This window comes from Ursus americanus, chromosome 36, assembly GCF_024610735.1.
Source record: "Ursus americanus isolate L20-20 chromosome 36, mUrsAme1.1.p, whole genome shotgun sequence".
Lineage (NCBI taxonomy): Eukaryota > Metazoa > Chordata > Mammalia > Carnivora > Ursidae > Ursus > Ursus americanus.
In genome coordinates, this window is record NC_142162.1 from 19762573 (window position 1) to 19781675 (window position 19103).

Sequence of the window (19103 nt, forward strand, 5' to 3'; positions counted from 1 at the left end):
ACACAGGTGGGTGAACAAAATATGGACAAGGCTCTTCCATTTAAATACAAGGGAAAGAAGTACATGAAAGAAGAATAGAAGGAAAAAAACCCTACATGTTTGAAATGAGTACGAATGGGAAATACCTTACAGAAGCGTATACTGGTGATTTATACTCCTGAAAGAGATACAATCATCCAGATACAGTGTTTGCTGCAGTTGAGTTTCCTATCATCATTCACTATCCTCTTGGGTGGTTTTCCAGACTCACATATTTAACAGAACTCTCAGACTCTGCAAAGTCTTACCAGAAATTAGCCCAATGAGCACAACTAGAAAGAGAGAAAAGGGGCCTGATCATAGGGGAGGAAGTGAGAGTAGTTGTTTAATCAAATTGAAAGCATTTCCTGCATCCCAGGGGAGAAGGGAATAGGTACATCAATAGAAAGTGTAGAATTATTGCCAAAGCAATCTCGAATAAGAAGAACAAAGCTGGAGGTATCACAATCCCAGATTTCAAGATATACTACAAAGTTGGAGTAATCAAAACAGTATGTTATACTGGCACAAAATAGACACAGAGATCAATGGAACAGAATACAGAGCCTAGAAGTAAACCCACGCTTTTACAGCCAATATATCTATGACAAAGGAGGCAAGAATATACAATGGGAAAGAGAGAATCTCTTCAACAAATGGTGTTGGGAAAATTGGATGATGATATGTAAAGGAATGAAACCGGACCACTTTTTTACACCATATACAAAAATAAACTCGAATTAAAAGACCTAAATGTGAGACATGAAATCATTAAACTTCTAGAAGAAAACATAGGCAGTAATTTCTTTGACATGAGCTGTAGAAAGATCTTTTTAGAAATGTCTTCTCTGGCAAAGGAAGCAAAAGCAAAATTAAACAACTGGGACTACACCAAGATAAAAAGCTTTTGCACAGTGAAGGAAACCATCAACAAAACAAAAAAGCAATTTACTGAATGGGAGAAGATATTTGCAAATGATACATCCAATAAGGGGTTAATATCCAAAATATATAAAAAGCTTATACAACTCAACACCAAAAAACCCCAAACACCTTGATTAAAAAATGTTCAGAGGCCCTGAACAGACATACAGATGGCCAACAGACACATGAAAAGATGCTCAACATCACTCATCACCAGGCAAGTGCAAATCAAAACCACAATATCACCTCATACCTGTCAGAATGGCTCAAATCAAAAACACAGGAAACAACAGGTATTGGCGAGGATGTGGAGAAAAAACAACAACAACAACAAAAAACCTTGTGTACTGTTGGTGGGAATGTAAATTGGTGCAGCTACTGTGGAAAACAGTATAGAGGCTTCTAAAAAATTAAAAACAGAACTACCATATAATCCAATAATTCCACTTCTGGGTGTTTATCCAAAGAAAATGAAAACACTAATTCAAAAAGAAATATGTACCCCTATGTCTACTGCACCATTAATCTTATAGCCAGGATATGGAAGAAACCCAAATGTCCATTGATAGATGAATGGATTAAAAAAAGATGTGGGGTATGTGTGTAATTCCAGACACAATGGAATATTACTCAGCCATAAAAAGGAAGAATTAAAATCTTCCCATTCACAACAACATGGATGGACATAGTGGGTACAATGCTAAGCAAAATAAGCCAGTCAGAGAAAGACACATGATTTTACTCATATGTGGAATTAAAGAAATAAAGCAAAGAAAAAGACAAACAAGAAAACAGACTCTTACGTACAGAGAACAAACTGGCAGTGGCCAGAGGGGAGGTGAGTGAGGAGATGGATGAAAACAAAACAAAACAAAACAAAAGTGCTGAATTATTATAAAAAAATACACACATGAATAAACAAACAGGTAAGTTACTTACAGAAGTTGAAAACTCAAGTTATACATTAACATGTGTAAGCTTTCATATGTTAAGGCAAACGAAAGATAATCTGGGGCTCAAGAAAAAAAATTGTTTTTGAGATACAGACAATTCCTGAGACAGGTACTGAAGACATTTTCCACTTGAATGAATTAAGGAAAAGATGAAGAGATCACAAATAGGGAAGTTGTAACATAAAATAATTAGTGGGGAGCACCAAAACCTGGTCAGATATATAATTGTGTCAAAGAAGTTTTACAAATCAGACTGTTAAATGTAAATGTCAAATTCATTTTTTAAAGAAAAGCAATATATATAACTAACAATAATTAGTAAAAATAACAACAACAATATGGGTTCAAACTTCAGGGTCTAGAAAATGGTGGGGGTCCTGGATTGGAAAAAGTAAAGGATGACAACAACTAACATATACACCAAAAGGTATAAGCAAAGGATCCGAATTCCTTTAAATTAGAAGAAATAAGAACTGTATGACTGATATCCTTTCAATGCAGAAAATCAATGGCATTCTCCCAGGCAGAAAGGCAAGATTCGAAGTTAAAGCCCTCAAAGATACTCAGCTCACAATGAAACTGCCAGACCAGGGTGAAAGTCCATTGGGTCTCTCTAGACTTGAGTTTGTAAACTTTTCCTATACAAATATACAGTAAATGCTTTAGGTTTTATGAGCCATGTGCTCTCTTTTGCTAATACTCAACTCTTCCACTGTATCATCACAGCAGCTATAAATAAAAAATGAACATGAAAAAATGAGCATGAGTATGTTCTAATAAAACTTTATTTACATATTCAGGTGGTGGGCCTGATTTAGCCTGCAAGTAGTAGTCTGATGATCTCTGCAGTAGACCAGTAGTTCTTTACTTTAGCTTCATATTAGAATTACCTAAGGAGCTCTAAAAATATACATGTGCCTCAGTTCCATCCCGAGATATTCTAATTTAATTGGTCTGGGTTACAGCTTGGGTACAGGATTTCTAAAAGGTCAACAGTTGACTCTGATGTGAAGCCAAAGTTAAAAACCATTGTTCTAGAGACTTGACCTGGGTCCTTCATGTATTTGTCTATGGAAGGGGGGAAAAAGGAGGGAGAGATGTCTTTATTTGGCTGTGACATTCCCAAATGTACTGCCTCAGGCTCTCCTGTACAATATATAAATTAACTGTGAGAGTACCAGAGCATGTAGTCCCAAAAATATTCATATTCATCTCTATTACTAGCTTATAAACCAGTGCATATCAGACCCAACACAACAAATATATTTCTGAAAAAATGCGGCAGGTCAGTTTGAATCAAAGGCCAATCCTTTGCATCCCTGTGATCTAAGGATCCCCAACAGGACTATGTTTTTGGCCTTTCTATGGGCCTAGCCCCTTAAATTTCTTATATTGATTAGGAAGGACTGAAAAGATGTTATTGCATTTTTATATCGATATTTAAAGGATAAGTTAAAGAATGCTTTTGTAAAGATTAAGCCATCCCTTCCCAGAACAACAAAAAACATTAAAATATTCCATATAGAAAAAGTAAAAAATAAAGAGAAAAGCAGTAAGTCATGAAAAACTGATGACAAACTGGATAAAATAAAAAAAATTGAGAAATAACTTATTAGATCATAAACTAGGTTATAAAACAGCCTCTCAAAATTTCAAAGAACTGAAATACTCCTGAGTGTATTATCTGAACAAAATGTGATCGATCTAGAAATCAATTTTATAATGATAAATACAAAACCCTCATACTTGGAAACTAAGTAGTGTATGAAATTAAGCAATGCATTTCTAAATAACTTATGGGTTAGAGAATAAATTTCAATACAAAGCAGAAAATATTTTGAACTAACTGGTAATGAAAATACAACTACAGCAGCAATTAAAGGAAAAATTGTAGCTTAAACATAGGTACTAGAAAACAAGGGTAAAATTTAGTGTATATGTATGCATCAAGTAATTAGAAAGCATTTCATAACATATACAAATATTGAATCATGTTGTACACCTGAAACTAGTGTAATGTTGTTTGTCAATTATATCTCAATTAAAAAAAAAAGAAGTTAGAAATGACGAACAGCAAATTAAATCCCAAAAGAGTACAAGGGAAGGAATAATAAAGATAGCAGAAATTAATAAAATAGAAAACCAATATGTAATATAGAAAACCAGCAAAATCAAAAGACTAATAATAAAATTGATAAGCCCCTATAAGACTGACATAGGCAAGGAAAAGAACAAATTACCAACTGGAATGAAAAAGATGACATCACTACTGATCCTACAGATGAAAGGACAATGAGAAGACATTAGGAATTATTTTATACCTATTATTTTCACAACTTAGAGCAAATGGAAAAATTCTGGGAAAAACAAAATTTATCAAACTGAAATAAGAAATAGAAAATCTAAATAGTCAATCTAACAAAGAAATCGAATTTCTAATTGAAAAGTTCCCCAAAAGATAGCTCCATGTCCAGATGGCTTAAGCAATAAGTACTTCAGAACACTGAAGAAAACATTAATACCAATCTTACAGAAAAACTTCCAGATAATAAAAAAGACGAAACAATTACAAAGCTTTATGGAGCCAGTGTAACCTTATTATCCAAACCTGTCATTACTAGGAAAAAAAAAAATTATAGGTCAATCCCTTTTAGGAACATATATGCAAAATTCCTAAACAGAGTAATAGCAAATTAAATAAAGCAATACATATAAAAGAAAATTCATCACAAAACATTGCATGGCAATAAAAAGAAATCAAATACTGATTCATGATTTAATATAGATGAATCTTGAAAACATTATTCCAAGTAAAAGAATCCAGTCACAAAAGACCACATATTGTAGGATTCCATTCACATGAAACAGGCAAATGTATGAAGATATAGATTAGGCAAATCCATAAAGACAAAAAGATGCCAAGTATCTTCGTGGGGCCTAGGACTAGAGATGCGAGGGGAAGGTTGGGGAAAAATGGGTAATGATTGCTAATGCATGTAAGTTTTTTTTTTGTTGATTATGGTGATAATTGCACAATCATGTGAATATACTAGAGAACACTGAATTGTACACTTTAAATGTGTGGATTACATATGTTAATTATATCTCCAAAAACTGTTAAAAAAATAGTGTACAGTATATAATAGCTTTATGCTCAGACCAAATAGATATAGAACTAAAAAAAATGGTAGAGGAAATTCAGAAAAACAAATGTAAAAAGTTCTTTTTAGCTCTTCTCAACAATCGTATTGGTGGTAGTAGTAGCAGTATTCTTATTCTGAGATTGTTTCATATATTGCTACATTTTTAATATCTGTATTTATTAATATACTGAATGCTAACATGAGTTTCTTGGAGCAGAACAGATGATTATTACTACTTACATATAGTAAGTAGATAATATCATTCTGTGTCTTCTCTGCCCCAGCTCTTACCCCAGGAGCAAGGTGATGAGAATGAGATGTAATCTTTCAAGTAATTGCATCTACAGAAGGTAAGGAATCCCCCGCAAAATAAACCTGCATGTTTACTTAGGAAAAAGGAGACAGTTGTTTCCCCTCCCTTCTGAGTTTTCTTGAGAATACAAAGGAAAAGATTTGTGTCTTCACACTTCAGAATGTAAAACAAAACAAACAAAATCCCTGGGGGGGGGAATAAACTAGTGTCTTCAGTTTTATAACCCAGATGTCTCCAAGATCATGGCCTCATCCCCCCATCCTTGAAATGCAAACATATACCTCCAGAGAAGTAAATCCCTCTGGAGTTCTCATTGTTCAGTCATACACTACATTTTAACGCTTGTCTTTTAGCTTAGGTCCCAAGTTTCTGTTAAATTTGCTCAGAAAATCCTAATGGTGCAGACACATTTAAAGAACAGAAATCACGAAAAAGCACAGCAAATCAGGGAGAGGTCCAGGACCACAAGAACAGCTTTCCAGGTCCTTTCCTGTTACAGTGGATACACTGAGGCCCAGATTAGCATGCAAGGTAAATTAGAATCATAACATTCTCCATATCTTGCCCAACAATAACAACTCTTCTCATGCACATTCACATTCACATTCACAGCGATGGGTGTGACCATGCACACTGTTCAATAAAGTCTTGATTCCATCTGGTTTGAGAATATAACTATCCCAGACATTACAGAAAAGGCGGTAACAGTCATTGGATTCTAGATGTCATTATGCAAGAAGCTCTCTTCAGGACGACACAGCGTCGTTCCATTATCTGTCCAATCCCAAGCAATGTACCGTGGGAAGGACAAATCCCCTTTATATGTGGTACCTGGGCCATTAGAAAACAAGCATAAGGGCCACACTGCCCAGTAATGTCCCACCATAATCAAGACTAACCACAGTATTCCCATAGTTGGCATCCTTAGCTTGGCTTCTGATACTCCTGATCATTTATCTCTAAAAACATCAACTGCCATAATGATTAAAATATTAAATAGTCTTTCCTGGGCAAAGATACAAGCCCTCCTCCTGTACTGTTGACTGATACGATGTTCCATTAAAGTAAAATACTTTATTAGTCCAGTCATTTAAAGCTTTGTTGTCCCTCCAGGGCCATTTCCAGATGCAGCCAGTCTCCTGGAAGAGAGCTCCCTCTAGTGTCCCTATTTGGACTAGCAAGTCCTCTTTATCACGATGAGCTTTCAGGAACATTATTTTGGTGTGATGTAGTACCCCAAATCCCTACAGAATATATGGCACAGAGGAGGCAAGAGCAATCAAGCTACAACATGGGTTATTACCACAGTATATTAATAATATCTGTGCAATTTAGGAAAATGGTTTGCACACAAAAATAACAAGGTCCAATGAGGTCATCAATTGGTATGTTATACCAAATACAGCTCTGCCTGGGTGTCATAGGTTTTCCATAAATGTATTTTGCATAACTCCAGAAAGGAGTTATCAGTAATATTGATTCATTATATCTCCTCCAAATCTAGCTCCCTCAAGGGTGGTGTTTCCTTAAATAAATTCCACTTTCATTGACACAGTTGGTATTCAAAGGACTAGACCAAACTATGGCAGGCAGTAGAAATCTGTTTTCCATTATACCTAGGTAGATGTCTTAGCAACATACTGTTTTGATTTATGTCCACAAAGAGAGCAAAAGCTCTACTGTTGAGAATCTCCCACTATATAAGTCATTAGTAATTATCAAGTCAGCAGAAACATGATCAGAATGGTAACTATTGCCTTTAAACCAATAACTGAGTGGTGACTGTAATAAACTACTCCTACATTGAGACATCAAGTAGACACTCTGTCATTTAGTTGCTCTAAATTATCCAGGAGAATCTTTAAGTAGAGCTTGTACATCAGAAACTTCCGTTCTCTGCAAAACAGCTCCCGAGTTTCTCTTGACATCAGTTAAGTAATCAGCATCAGATCTGAGAGGGATACCTAAAATTCTCCAGCTTGAGGTCCTGGCACAGAGGTCACTTAACCCCCCTCCCCATGGAATTGTAATCCACTTATAGGTGCCTTTCTATCTCCTAGGATTCCCTCCATTTCCATTTATTACCTGTTTAACCCATATCCTTTCCCCTATGATTGGTCTTTCTGGCTCAGTAGATGTATTATAAAACCACAGGGCCAGTAAAAACAGCAGTCTTGTTAATACATCTCCTTGGACTTACTCCCAGGCTGATATTATAGAATTTGACAGATAAAGAATCACAGGATGCATGGCCCTCTGTTTACAGACAGACCTTAATTTGCCTACACAGATGAAGCTATGACACACCCGAGTCTTTAAGAATATATGTACTGTAAAACTTAGCGGTATTAATATTGTGTTTAGAGTATTGATGATACTTTACTTTGGTACATGTAACTTTAAAGTCAGCCCTGAGATCACCAGATCAAGCAAGACCAAAGAAAAAGTTTGTGAAATAGGACAAATAAATAGTTGTGCAACTGCACTGTACCCCATTACCTCATTCCTACCTCCTAATCCTAGAAACCTTTCCAGTCGAGTCTTGGCATTACTTCCTTTTATAGTCAATGTTAGTACAAAATCATTTAACTAGTTAAGCTAACCTTTAAATCTTTTTTTTTTTAAACCAGTCATTTTAATTAACTAGTGCATCAATTGCCCATTCCAATTTTCAGTGACACCACTGCTCTGAGAGTGTTAATAAATATAGTATGTCCATGAAATGTATTTGTCCATTTCTGTGTATTTGTAGCAGTAAAATATATTTCTCTAATTTAGTTTCTGTGGTCAGAGAGTATACTTTGCCTGATTTCAGTATAATTACATATACTGAGATTTGTTTTATGATCCACAATATGGTCTATCTTGGTGAATGGTCCATGTGCACTTGGAAAGGATATGTAGTTTGCTGTTAATGGATGCAGTGTTTTATGAGTGCCCAGTAGGTCAAATTGGTTGGTAGTGTTGTTCAAACTTCCAATATTCCTAACGATTTTCTGTCTACTTGGTTTAACTATTACTGAAAAGATGTATGTACAATTGTGGATTTGTCCATTTCTTCTTGTATCAGTTTCGTGCTGTATATCTTAAAGCCCTGTTATTGGTATATAAAAATTGTTATGCTCTCTTGATAAACTGACCCCTTTATCATGATGAAATGCTCCTCTTTATCCCTAATAATATTCATTGTTCTAAGGACTACTTTATCTGATGTTAATATAACCAGTGCAACTTTCTTTTAATTAGTATTACCATATCTCTATCCTTTTCTTTTTAACCTATCTATGTTTCTATAATTAAAGCACATTTCTTATAGAGAGCATATAGTTGTTGGGACTTAGTTTTTGTTTTTTGTTCAAATCTGAAAATCACTCCCTTTTGTTTGGAGGTGTTGAGATCATTTACATTTAATGTAATTATTAAAATGATTAGGTCTTAATCTACCATCTTACTTTTTGTTTTCTATTTGTCTCATCTGTTCTGTGCTCTTTTCTTTTTTTATCCTTTCTTGCCTTCTTTTGGATTATCTTACAATAATTCAATTTATTCTCCACTATTGGCCTACTACCTACACTGCTTTATTTTTTTAATAGTTTCTTTATAGTTTATGTTTTACATCTTTTAAGTTACCACAGTCTACCTTCAAATAATATTATAGGACATCGTGTATAATTTAAGAATCTGACACACTATCCTTTCCCCCTTATTTGTGCCACTGCAATTATATATTTTACTTCCGATTTGCTATCAACCCCACAACACACTATTATTTTTGCTTTAAATAATTTTATACATTGTTTAAAGAGATTCAGAAAGTTAAAATAGATTTAGAATTTATCTGCTCTGTTTATTATTTACACTGTTCTTTATCCTTTCATAAGATTAAATTTCATCAATTATTGTTTTCCTTCTGTCCAAAGAAGTCTTTTTAATATTACTTATAATGCAGATCTGCAGGTGATGAATTCTCTCAACTTTTGTACATCTGAATTTTCTTCATCTGATCTTCATTTTGAAATTTATTTTTACTGAACATAAAATTCTTGGTGATTTTTATTGATTTTCATCACTTTAAAGATGTCTTTTCGTCATCTTCCAGTTTGCATAGTTTCTGAAGCAAAGTCTGCTGACATTTTTATCTTTGCTCTCTGTACAAAATTAATCTTTTCACACTGGCTGCTTTTAGGATTCTTTCCTTACCACTGGTTTTTAGCAATTCAATTATGATGTGCTTTGTGATTTTCTTCATGTTTCTTCTGTTTGAGGTTCACTAAAATTTTTGATCTGTAAATTTACAGTTTCCTTCAAATTGGGAAAATCTTTTGGCCATTATTTCTTCAAATATTCTCTCCATTCCCTCTCCTGGGACTCTACCACTTGTTAGGCTGCTTGATACAGTTTAATAGCTTGCTAATGTTGTCTTAATTATTTTTAGTCCCCCTTTTTCCGCTCTATGCTTCATTTTTGACAGTTTCTATTTGTCTTCAGGTTTACTCATCTCTTCTGCAATGTCTAATTGCTGTGCATTGTTCATTTCAGAAAATGCATTTTTGAAGTTGTATTACGTGCCTTTTTATATCTTTTATTTTCCTTGTCATAATTATAATTCTACTTTTTTTGAGCATACTGAGCATATTTATAAGAGCTGTTTTAACTTTCTTGCAAGCTAATTCCAAATCTGGGTCTATTCTGATTTTCTCAGTATCAATCAAATGTTCTTGCTTCTTTGCATGCCTGGTAATTTAGATGCAAGGCATTGTGAATTTTATATTACTATGTATTAGATTTTTTACAGTATTCCTTTAAATAGTTTAGGATTTTGTAAAATTACCATATGATCCAGTAATTGCACTACTGGGTATTTACCCAAAAAATATGAAAACACTCATTCGAAGAGATATATGCACCCCTGGCTTATTGCAGTATTGTTTACAATAATCAAATCATGGAAGCAGACCAAGTGTCCATCCATAGATGAAGATATATACATACATATATGTGTACACACACACACACACACACACACACACACACACACACACACACACAATGGAATATTACTCAGCCAGAAAAAAGAACGAACTCTTGCCATTTGCAATAACACAGATGGACCTAGAAGGTATAATTCCAAGCAAAATAAATCAGTCAGAGAAAGACAAGTACCATATGATTTTTCACTCATATGTGGAAATTAAGAGACAAAACAAATTAATAAAGAAAAAAAGAGATTAAAAAAAGACTCCTAACTATAGAGGACAAACTAATGGTTATCAGAGGGGAGATGGGCGGGGGTATGGGGTAGGACAAAATAGGTGAAGGGGATTAAGAGTACACTTATCTTGATGAGCACTAAGTAAGTATAGAATAGTTGACTATATTATACACCTGAAACTAATATAACATGGTATGCTAACTATCCTGGAATTTAAAAAAATATAAAAAAATAGCTTAGGATTTTGTTCCGGCATGAGTTAAGTTATTTACTAGATCAGGTTCATAGCAGCCTTTACTCTAATACTCATGACTACTAAGGGCTAGCTGTTTGAGGACTCTACTTGAGCTAAATTTACATTTACTGACATGGAAAAAAAATCCCTAAGACACACTGCTGAGTAAAAAAGTTAAGTTGTCAACCAATACAGACTATGATACCATTCATGTAATATTAAAAAACCCATAAACCAATCACAGTATTTCTACTCATACACAATACACATACCAAACAAAAATGTGATCTAGAAAGATGATCAGGTATTACTCTGGGCTGTATCTCTGGGAAAGGAAGTGGCTGGAGGGAAAGGAGAGAACAGAAACACATGGAAACTTTATCTATAAAAATTTAACATTATGTGGCAAGAATATTTTCATGTAATACTCATAAATTAAAAAAAGGTATTTCTAAAAGTCAGGATTGTTCTTAAATACAACGTGCACAGGGTTCTTTAAATTAAGTCTAAAAATCAGAAACTTCTTAAAACACTAAGTTGTTAATGTGCAGATTTCACGAGTTCACTGATGACTACAAGAGACCGAGGTTATGTGACACAATTATCAGACGTACATTTTTTAAAAAATATTTTACTTATTTATTTGACACAGAGAGAGAGAGAGAGCACGTGTGCATACAGGCATGGGGAGCACAGGCAGAGAGAGAGGGAGAAGCAGGTTCCCCGCTGAGCAGGGAGGCCGATGCAGGGCTCAATTCCAGGACCCCGGGATCATGAGCTGAGCTGAAGGCAGATGCTTAACCGACTGAGCCACCCAGGTGCCCTGAGAAATACATTTTTATTCATCCATGTAGAACTGACCCTTTTCTAAGACCACTCTATGATCTAATGGGCCACAAAATTTTGCTGAATCCCTCTCCCTATGGAAAGGTCCTATTGTCCCACTTTTTGATTAAAAATCTTCCTGAAAATGTAAACAGGTAGGGAAGAAAGCCTGGAAACCTATTTCCCATCATTTATGTTATTGCATCCTTAGAAATAATGTCCCACTCAATAAACCATTCCTTAACGCTGTTCTCAAGAATAACTTTTATCTTTGCACACCTTTAGGTAATCAATAGAAGCTATGTGCTATAAATGTTAAAATCAGATCTATGCTTTTGTCATTGGAAAGCTGAAGACAAATTAGCTCAGTTTTATACTTTATCCAAAAGTTTAATACAGTTAAACACCATCTCTACGCCCTCTGTAGAGGCACACACATCCACACAGACAAAAGAAGAAAACACACAGTATTGGTTATACTATAGTGAAGGGTCAGCGAGGTTATATCTTATGGCTCTTTCTTTCTAATGAGGTAGGTTGTCTGGGTTCTAATCCATTCCACTTTTCACTCCATTCCAGTAAAAGTGACAGAATGTGCACTGTCCAGTAAGGTGTCACACGAACTTCATTACAGAAGTAGGCAATCTTAGAAAATCCAAAAGAGGGAGCAACAGACAAAGAGAAAGCAAGAGAGCATACTCTGTATAGATTTATATAGAAACTCATAGGATAAATATATCTATAGCGAGAACTTCAATCATAAGGGTTGCTGAGCAACCTTTTCTCAAAAATGAGAATACCCCACCTCGATCCTTCTCTTGTTAACAGCTGAGGAGATCAACTTTAGGTTCTCTATATAACACTTAACACTGAAGACAACATTTCACCTTCAACAAGGAGAGAGTGGCTTTGTGTTTACCAAGGGGAAGTATTACAGGATCTTTCTTTTAATGTTGTTTAAAATGTGAATTTGTCTTTAAAATCTTCCACAGCTTGAGACCTCGTTATTTCAGAGATCAGCAATGTAAACTTGCAAATGAGGTACATGATTTAGGTTTTGAGAAACCTGAGGCTCCAGGGCATTTACTGTAATAGGTTCGTGAAATAAATGCATTGAGCTCAAACCCTATGGTTTCTTGAAAGTGAATATAATTATAAAAATTCTAAACAACAAATTAAGTGTGTTCGTATGTAATATCCATATTTGAATCACATTACCACCTGCCTGTTGTGTCTATGCTAACCGATCAAATGACATTCTCTCAAATATAATTTTCTTACCATCCCCAACAAAAACGTACTACTCTGCTTATTTCTGACACCACAAAGCCAATCATTCTATTTTAGCAATTCAAAATATGTTTAAAAAATATATGAAAAATATCACATGTGCCAAATACAGATTTTAAGAAGCTTCAAAAAAAAAGGAAAGAAAGACATCAACCTACTTTTCCTGTTTCCTATGATCCTGGGTTCCAAATCCTATAAAGAACTTAAATCAAAGGACCAAAATATAATAACAATTTTAGAGGCAGTTATACATTTAAAAAAGAAAATGATGAGGCTCACTTGTGATCGCTTTGGTAAATGGTCAAAAGCCCATTTTAAACTTCCCCCTACTCAATTTGTTCAGTTGTGACTCCACATTCTTACATTCTAAATTATTCCTCCTTTTCTGTTGTAACTGCTTATTAGTGAACACAGATTATCTGTGTAGTAACAGACAGCTCCCTTGAAAGTCTGGCTACATACCCAAAGCTGCTACTTTGATGATGATTGCTTGAATGTTAGATGATATCATCTCTCGGAGCAAATCTTCCTGGTTTCTCTGCCAAAGGTAAGCTAAAGGCTGGAGATTAAGCCTTTTACACCTATAAAATAAAAAGAAAAAAATCAGATGATATCTTGATGTTTTATACTTGGATCCACAGCAATTACTTTGATTTTAAACATAATGCTTCTCTCAAGGATTTTAGCATTTAAAATGCTTTAAAAAACATGTTTTGCATAATGAAGTTTATATATACAACATAAACATATTTAATTTCCACAGGCTATGCATAAACAGATAAAAATGAAATCTCCAGGCAGATTAGAAATATTAATTTTAGTAAGACTCTAAGTTTAGAAATCTATGCTAAAAAGCTTCCAAATGCCGATGAATGATTATTCTTGTTCTCAGAACTTCCTTGGGTATCAAAATTGTGAAGCATATGCAAAACAGACAAATCAATTTATCCTAATAAAATGATCATATATTAAGTTTACAATACCTATGGTTACATGAACTATTCTTCTCTACTAACTTTGACATTTTTAAAAAGAATTTGACTTCAAGTGAAAAATAATAATAGAACAAAAAGTACAATATATTGAGCACCAAATATGCTCTAGGCATTATATTACATATTTTACATTACAGTGCAATAGAAAGAATATAGGTTTTGGAGTCAAGACAGATCTGGATTTGAAACCTCCTCTGGCACTCACTAGGTGCATGACTTTGACGGGTCAACTAAACTCTAGGACTTTAGTTTCCTAGTTCATAAATAGGAACAAAAATATTTCCTTTCAAAGTTCTTGAGAAGATTAAGAAATTAGAAAGTGAAGTCATCCTTTACTCCTTTTTCCCCCCTTCACATTTCTCATTCAATCTACAATAACACAGAATGTGATCATTCCTCACCAGTACCACTGTTAACACCCAGGTCTGAGCCACCATTATCTTCCATGTCAATATCTCCTTAACTTCTTTCCCTGCTTCTATCCTTGTCCTTTTAAAATCAGTTTTCAATGCAGCAGCCAGTGTGATCCTTTTAAGACATAAAATGGATTTGGGATTCCTTGGCTCAAATTCTTCCCATCACTCCTTGTAAAAGTCCTTGCAATAGACCAACACGGATCTCACTCTGGTTAGCTCTCATAGCTAATCTCCTACTACTTTCCCTTCACTCCAACCCACCACCACTGGCCTGCTCACTCTTGTCTAATATACTAGCCATGCTTCCTATCCTCTTCACTTGTTTCACACCTTTGCTTAAATGTCACTTTCTCAAGCAGGACTACACTTGATTAAAGTAGCATACATAAAAAAAAAAAATAGTACAATGCCTGGATAATATAGATATTCAATAAATGGCAGTCAAAGCCAAGTGACTTGCCCAAGTCAGAGTAAGTGGCTGAGATCAGATTTCAAATTAAAAACATAGCTCTAAAACCCAGCATCTGTAAGTTTGCTTGGCTGACTACTCCAGCCCACAATGATCTTTCTCTCAGAAAACCCCAATACTTAGTATACATACCACATATTTGGTCATTTACTCATACATGGCCTTAAAAATATCACCCTTTTTCCCCCATGTATATATATCCTGACTTTCAAAGACACCAAAATCTTCCTACTACACTCTGTTTTACATACTTTCCCGATGTAAAATGTCTCAGGGCATCTATAGCGATGTTGAGGTGGTTAATAAATACAAAAATAATAAAACTGAAAGTCGCCATGTAACAAAAGCATTATAATTCTAGCTGTCTTCCCACCAGCATTTAACGCCTACCAATCAAACTGGTCTCTCTTTTTTAGCTAAGATTTTTTTTTTTTTTAAGATTTTATTTATTCATTCGACAGAGAGAGAGAGACAGCCAGTGAGAGAAAAGCACAAGCAGGGGGAGTGGGAGAGGAAGAAGCAGGCTCCTAGAGGAGGAGCCCGACACGGGGCTGTATCCCAGAACGCCAGGGTCACGCCCTGAGCCAAAGGCAGATGCTTAACGACTGAGCCACCCAGGCGCCCCTTAGCTAAGATATTTTAATTGAAAAAACCTTATGCTCTTCCTATCTTTATTGTAAAATTCTTGGTTTTGCTTTGATAGCCATAATCTTTTGACTATTTCTACACTTAAGCTTTTCTGCGTATTTAAATTCTTTAACAGTTCAAAATATCATATGGCTCAAATACGTTTCCTCTGTAAGTCACTATTGCATTTGAGCTTGTGACATTTATTAAATACTTTATATCTTGAAAATACACAGATGCAATACAAACTACAAATTGAAGACAGTCTAATTCAAAACTGAGTTTGTAAACCAATGGACTCCCAGTAACACTGCTTTAAAATTTTCAAGGATAAAATTATTGGAGATATGCTTTATGCTATAAAATCTGAGTATTTTAACCATGTGTTAAAGTGCACCTGAACAGTTTTAAGAAAAATCTTATCTATGGGTATGCTCTGGAACCGTCTCTCATATAGATACAAGGCAGCCTCCTAATCAGGAGCACATTTTCATTTGGCTTTTAACTTTCATAAATAAACGTCAGCCCCATCTACAGTTTGGCTACCTATTAAACCATGTGGGCTTGAACTTATTAAAAAACAGAGATTTGTAAACTAAATAATTCTCAGAGAATATGACCTAAAACTTGATGAAAATAGTATTTTTAACATATGGTTTAAGGGATATGCAATCCATCTCCATCTGTAGATCAGTCATTCTCAAATGTAGGCGAGCAGAATGTAAGGAAATCTTTTTCAAACTACACATATGACCTCCCCTCACTTCTACCTCCACTCTCTCTTCTCCAGAGATACTGATACCCCCAAAATATGAGATCATCATATTCCCCTTCATTTAATTTAATTATGCTTTGTCCTATACTTACTTCATTTATTTAAAAAATTTTGGATTTTTAAAAAAAGTTTACATTTATTTATTTATTTATAGTAACTTCCACACCCAACGTGGGTCTCAAACTCATGTCCCTAAGAGATCAAGAGTCGCATGCTCTTCTGACTGAGACAGCTAGATGCCCCTAAAAATTCTGGATTTTTAACTGCCTTAAATTCACTGTAGAATTAGAGGTAAAATAAATGCAATAAAAAAAACAAGTTTTCAAGCCAATTAATATATGTTTTTGATGTGATAGTCAATATGAACATTTCTTTGTTAAAAATATAAAACTATTACACAAATACAACCCTTATCTGATTTCCATTTATCCTTTTGAATGGCCAAATTACTTATTTCTAGGTCAAACTGTGCTCAAGATTAATACTGGAGTCCACATTTTCCTTTTTGCTAGTATAATTATATATAAAGTCTCTAGACAGTATTTTATTTATCCAAATAAAATTAAAGTGAAAAATAAATACAGGTGATGTTTCGCCAAGCCAACAGTAAATAATATTATCATCAGACTTTACAGTTTTTGAGTAGATCGATGGAATTGATTGTTTTGGTATTTGGAGATACAATGTTTTACCAGTGCTACATCTTCTGGAGGGTGAGGAAGATGAAGAGAACAATAATCTAAAAAGGACTTGAAAGTTCAATGGCTTTGTTATATAAGTATTTTAATCACATGAATATTTTTGGCCAAGAACTGAATTCTAAAGACCAAAGAAGGAAAGATTCCTTAAAAAGCTTTTTTTTTCTTTAATATATCACTGTATTCCTGGGGCGTCTGGGTGATGCAGTAGGTTAAGCACCTGACTCTTGGTTTCAGCTCAGGTCTGATCTCAGGGTCCTGAGATCAAGCCCTGCATCGGGCTCTGTGCTCTGTGAGGAGTCCGCTTGGGTTTCTCTCTCCCTCTCCCTCCTCGCTTTCTCTCTCTTGTTCTCTAAAATAAATTAATTAATTTAAAAAATACCGCTGCATTCCTTTTATTAGCTCCTGATTTTTATTACCAATGATGATGAGTTAAAGGGGGTTAAAAAGGTATACGGATTCAAATAAGGAAACACTAAAAACATACTTTTGACTTTAAAATTCTTTGTCTTGATTTTTTATTATAAATAAATAATTTTTCCTTATGGTAAGTAAGTTGGAGTTTTCTCCATGTGTGATATCAGGATAGAAAAAAAGTAAAAGTACAACTTTCATTACTTAGGTAATATAGGTAGTTAGTTTCATGAGGCATGTAGAATATACATTCTATTTATTATTTGGATACAATTATATTTTTAATTTATTCCCATTCTTAAAATACATGTAATTTTAAAATATAGGACAAATTTAAAAAAATAAAATAAGATATAGGACAAATTAATGTTCTCTTACACATTTTCTACTCGAACACGCTGGTAGTCAGAAAGTATAGCACCTACTGATATCCCCTCTACTTCTTCTTTTTCCTGAAAATAAAAGAAAAAAATAACTTCAAAAATGAATAAACATGTGATTTGCATCATACTCTGAAAATTATTAAAGAACTGTGTCTCATCTAGAAAACATCTTGAGGCAGAATAATTTATGAAAATGCAATCCACATTCAGAAAAAATAAATACATAGATTTAAGTCATACTTTCAGCTGTGAGAAAAATATTCTTTTTACTTAAAATCTAAATAACTAGAGACTATTTTCTATGGAGAAGGCAAACACTTAGATAGTACTTTCAAATGTTTTCTCACTTAACATATTTTTAAAGATTCAATGGTGTTCAGTAGAAATTTTTGAGAAATTTCTATTTAGGGACAATATTTTCTCAGACTAACTTAAAAGAAAATAAGCAATGGCGTAAGTAGAAAAGGGGACAAATGATTTTTATTTGTATCCCAGAAAAGGTGATTAACAGGAGCATCCAGGAAGCAGAGATAGTACAGTCATTACCTGAATAACAGTATAGCACAGTGGATAAAAATTCTATGATGAGAAGGAAGCAATGAATCATTATCAATAGAGTTACAACTGAGACTACCCAGCACTATATCCAGCAGAGTCTCATAGGGAAGAGGACTAGTCTACCCAGTGTGTTCACTAGTGATGGTGGAGATGTAAATTCAAATACGATTAGTTTGCAAATGATACAAAGCTAGGACAGATTAAAAAAAATAAAGAAGAGAAGATCAATCAAGTACATGGATGGATACGGAGAACTTGGGGATTTAGAAGGACAAGTGTAAGATGAGATTTAATGTAAAGAAGTGTAAGATAGTACACTTAGGGAAGAATAATATACAATACAGGTATACACTATGGAACTGTTATCTAGAAAACAGATATGAAGAAAGCGACTGGGGAATAATTACTAATAACAAACTGAATAGAAATTCCCTGAATAAGCATAAAGGAAAATCCATCCCAGTCTATGGAGTATAGAAAAAACTACTTGAGAGAGATGACTTCATTATTAATACCCTTTCCATACTTGGCAAACTACAAAGAAAAGCAATAGTGTCTAACATAAAAACAAATGTAATATTTCAAGACATACTGAAATACCGAGTGTGTCCTAATAGGGTGCCATAATACATAAACAACTAAATGCACAACAGGACTCTCTCAGGCCTTTGGAGATAAAGCCAATTTAAAGTTTCCCCTCCAAAATGATAAAGAAATATCTGCCCAAACATCCCCAAAATAAAATGATCCTATTTGATCAGGATGACAGGAAAAAAGCGATTTCCTTAACTTCCCTAGTTTAGCAAATCTGTGAGAGCATTTGCTTATAACCCTCCTCTTCATTTCCTAGTCATT

The 19103-nt window shown here is 34.3% G+C and overlaps 1 protein-coding gene across 2 annotated transcripts in view; it reads right to left on the bottom strand.

Annotated features, from left to right (window-relative positions):
- Positions 1–19103, bottom strand: part of DPH6 (diphthamine biosynthesis 6) — a 165544-nt gene that overhangs the window by 55798 nt on the left and 90643 nt on the right. For both annotated transcript variants that reach the window (XM_045815932.2, XM_045815925.2), the window contains exons 4-5: positions 17686–17759; positions 13376–13494 (exon numbers count right to left, since the gene is read on the bottom strand). In XM_045815932.2, coding sequence (XP_045671888.1) covers positions 13376–13494; positions 17686–17759 — 193 coding nt within the window. The remainder of the gene's footprint in view (positions 1–13375; positions 13495–17685; positions 17760–19103) is intronic.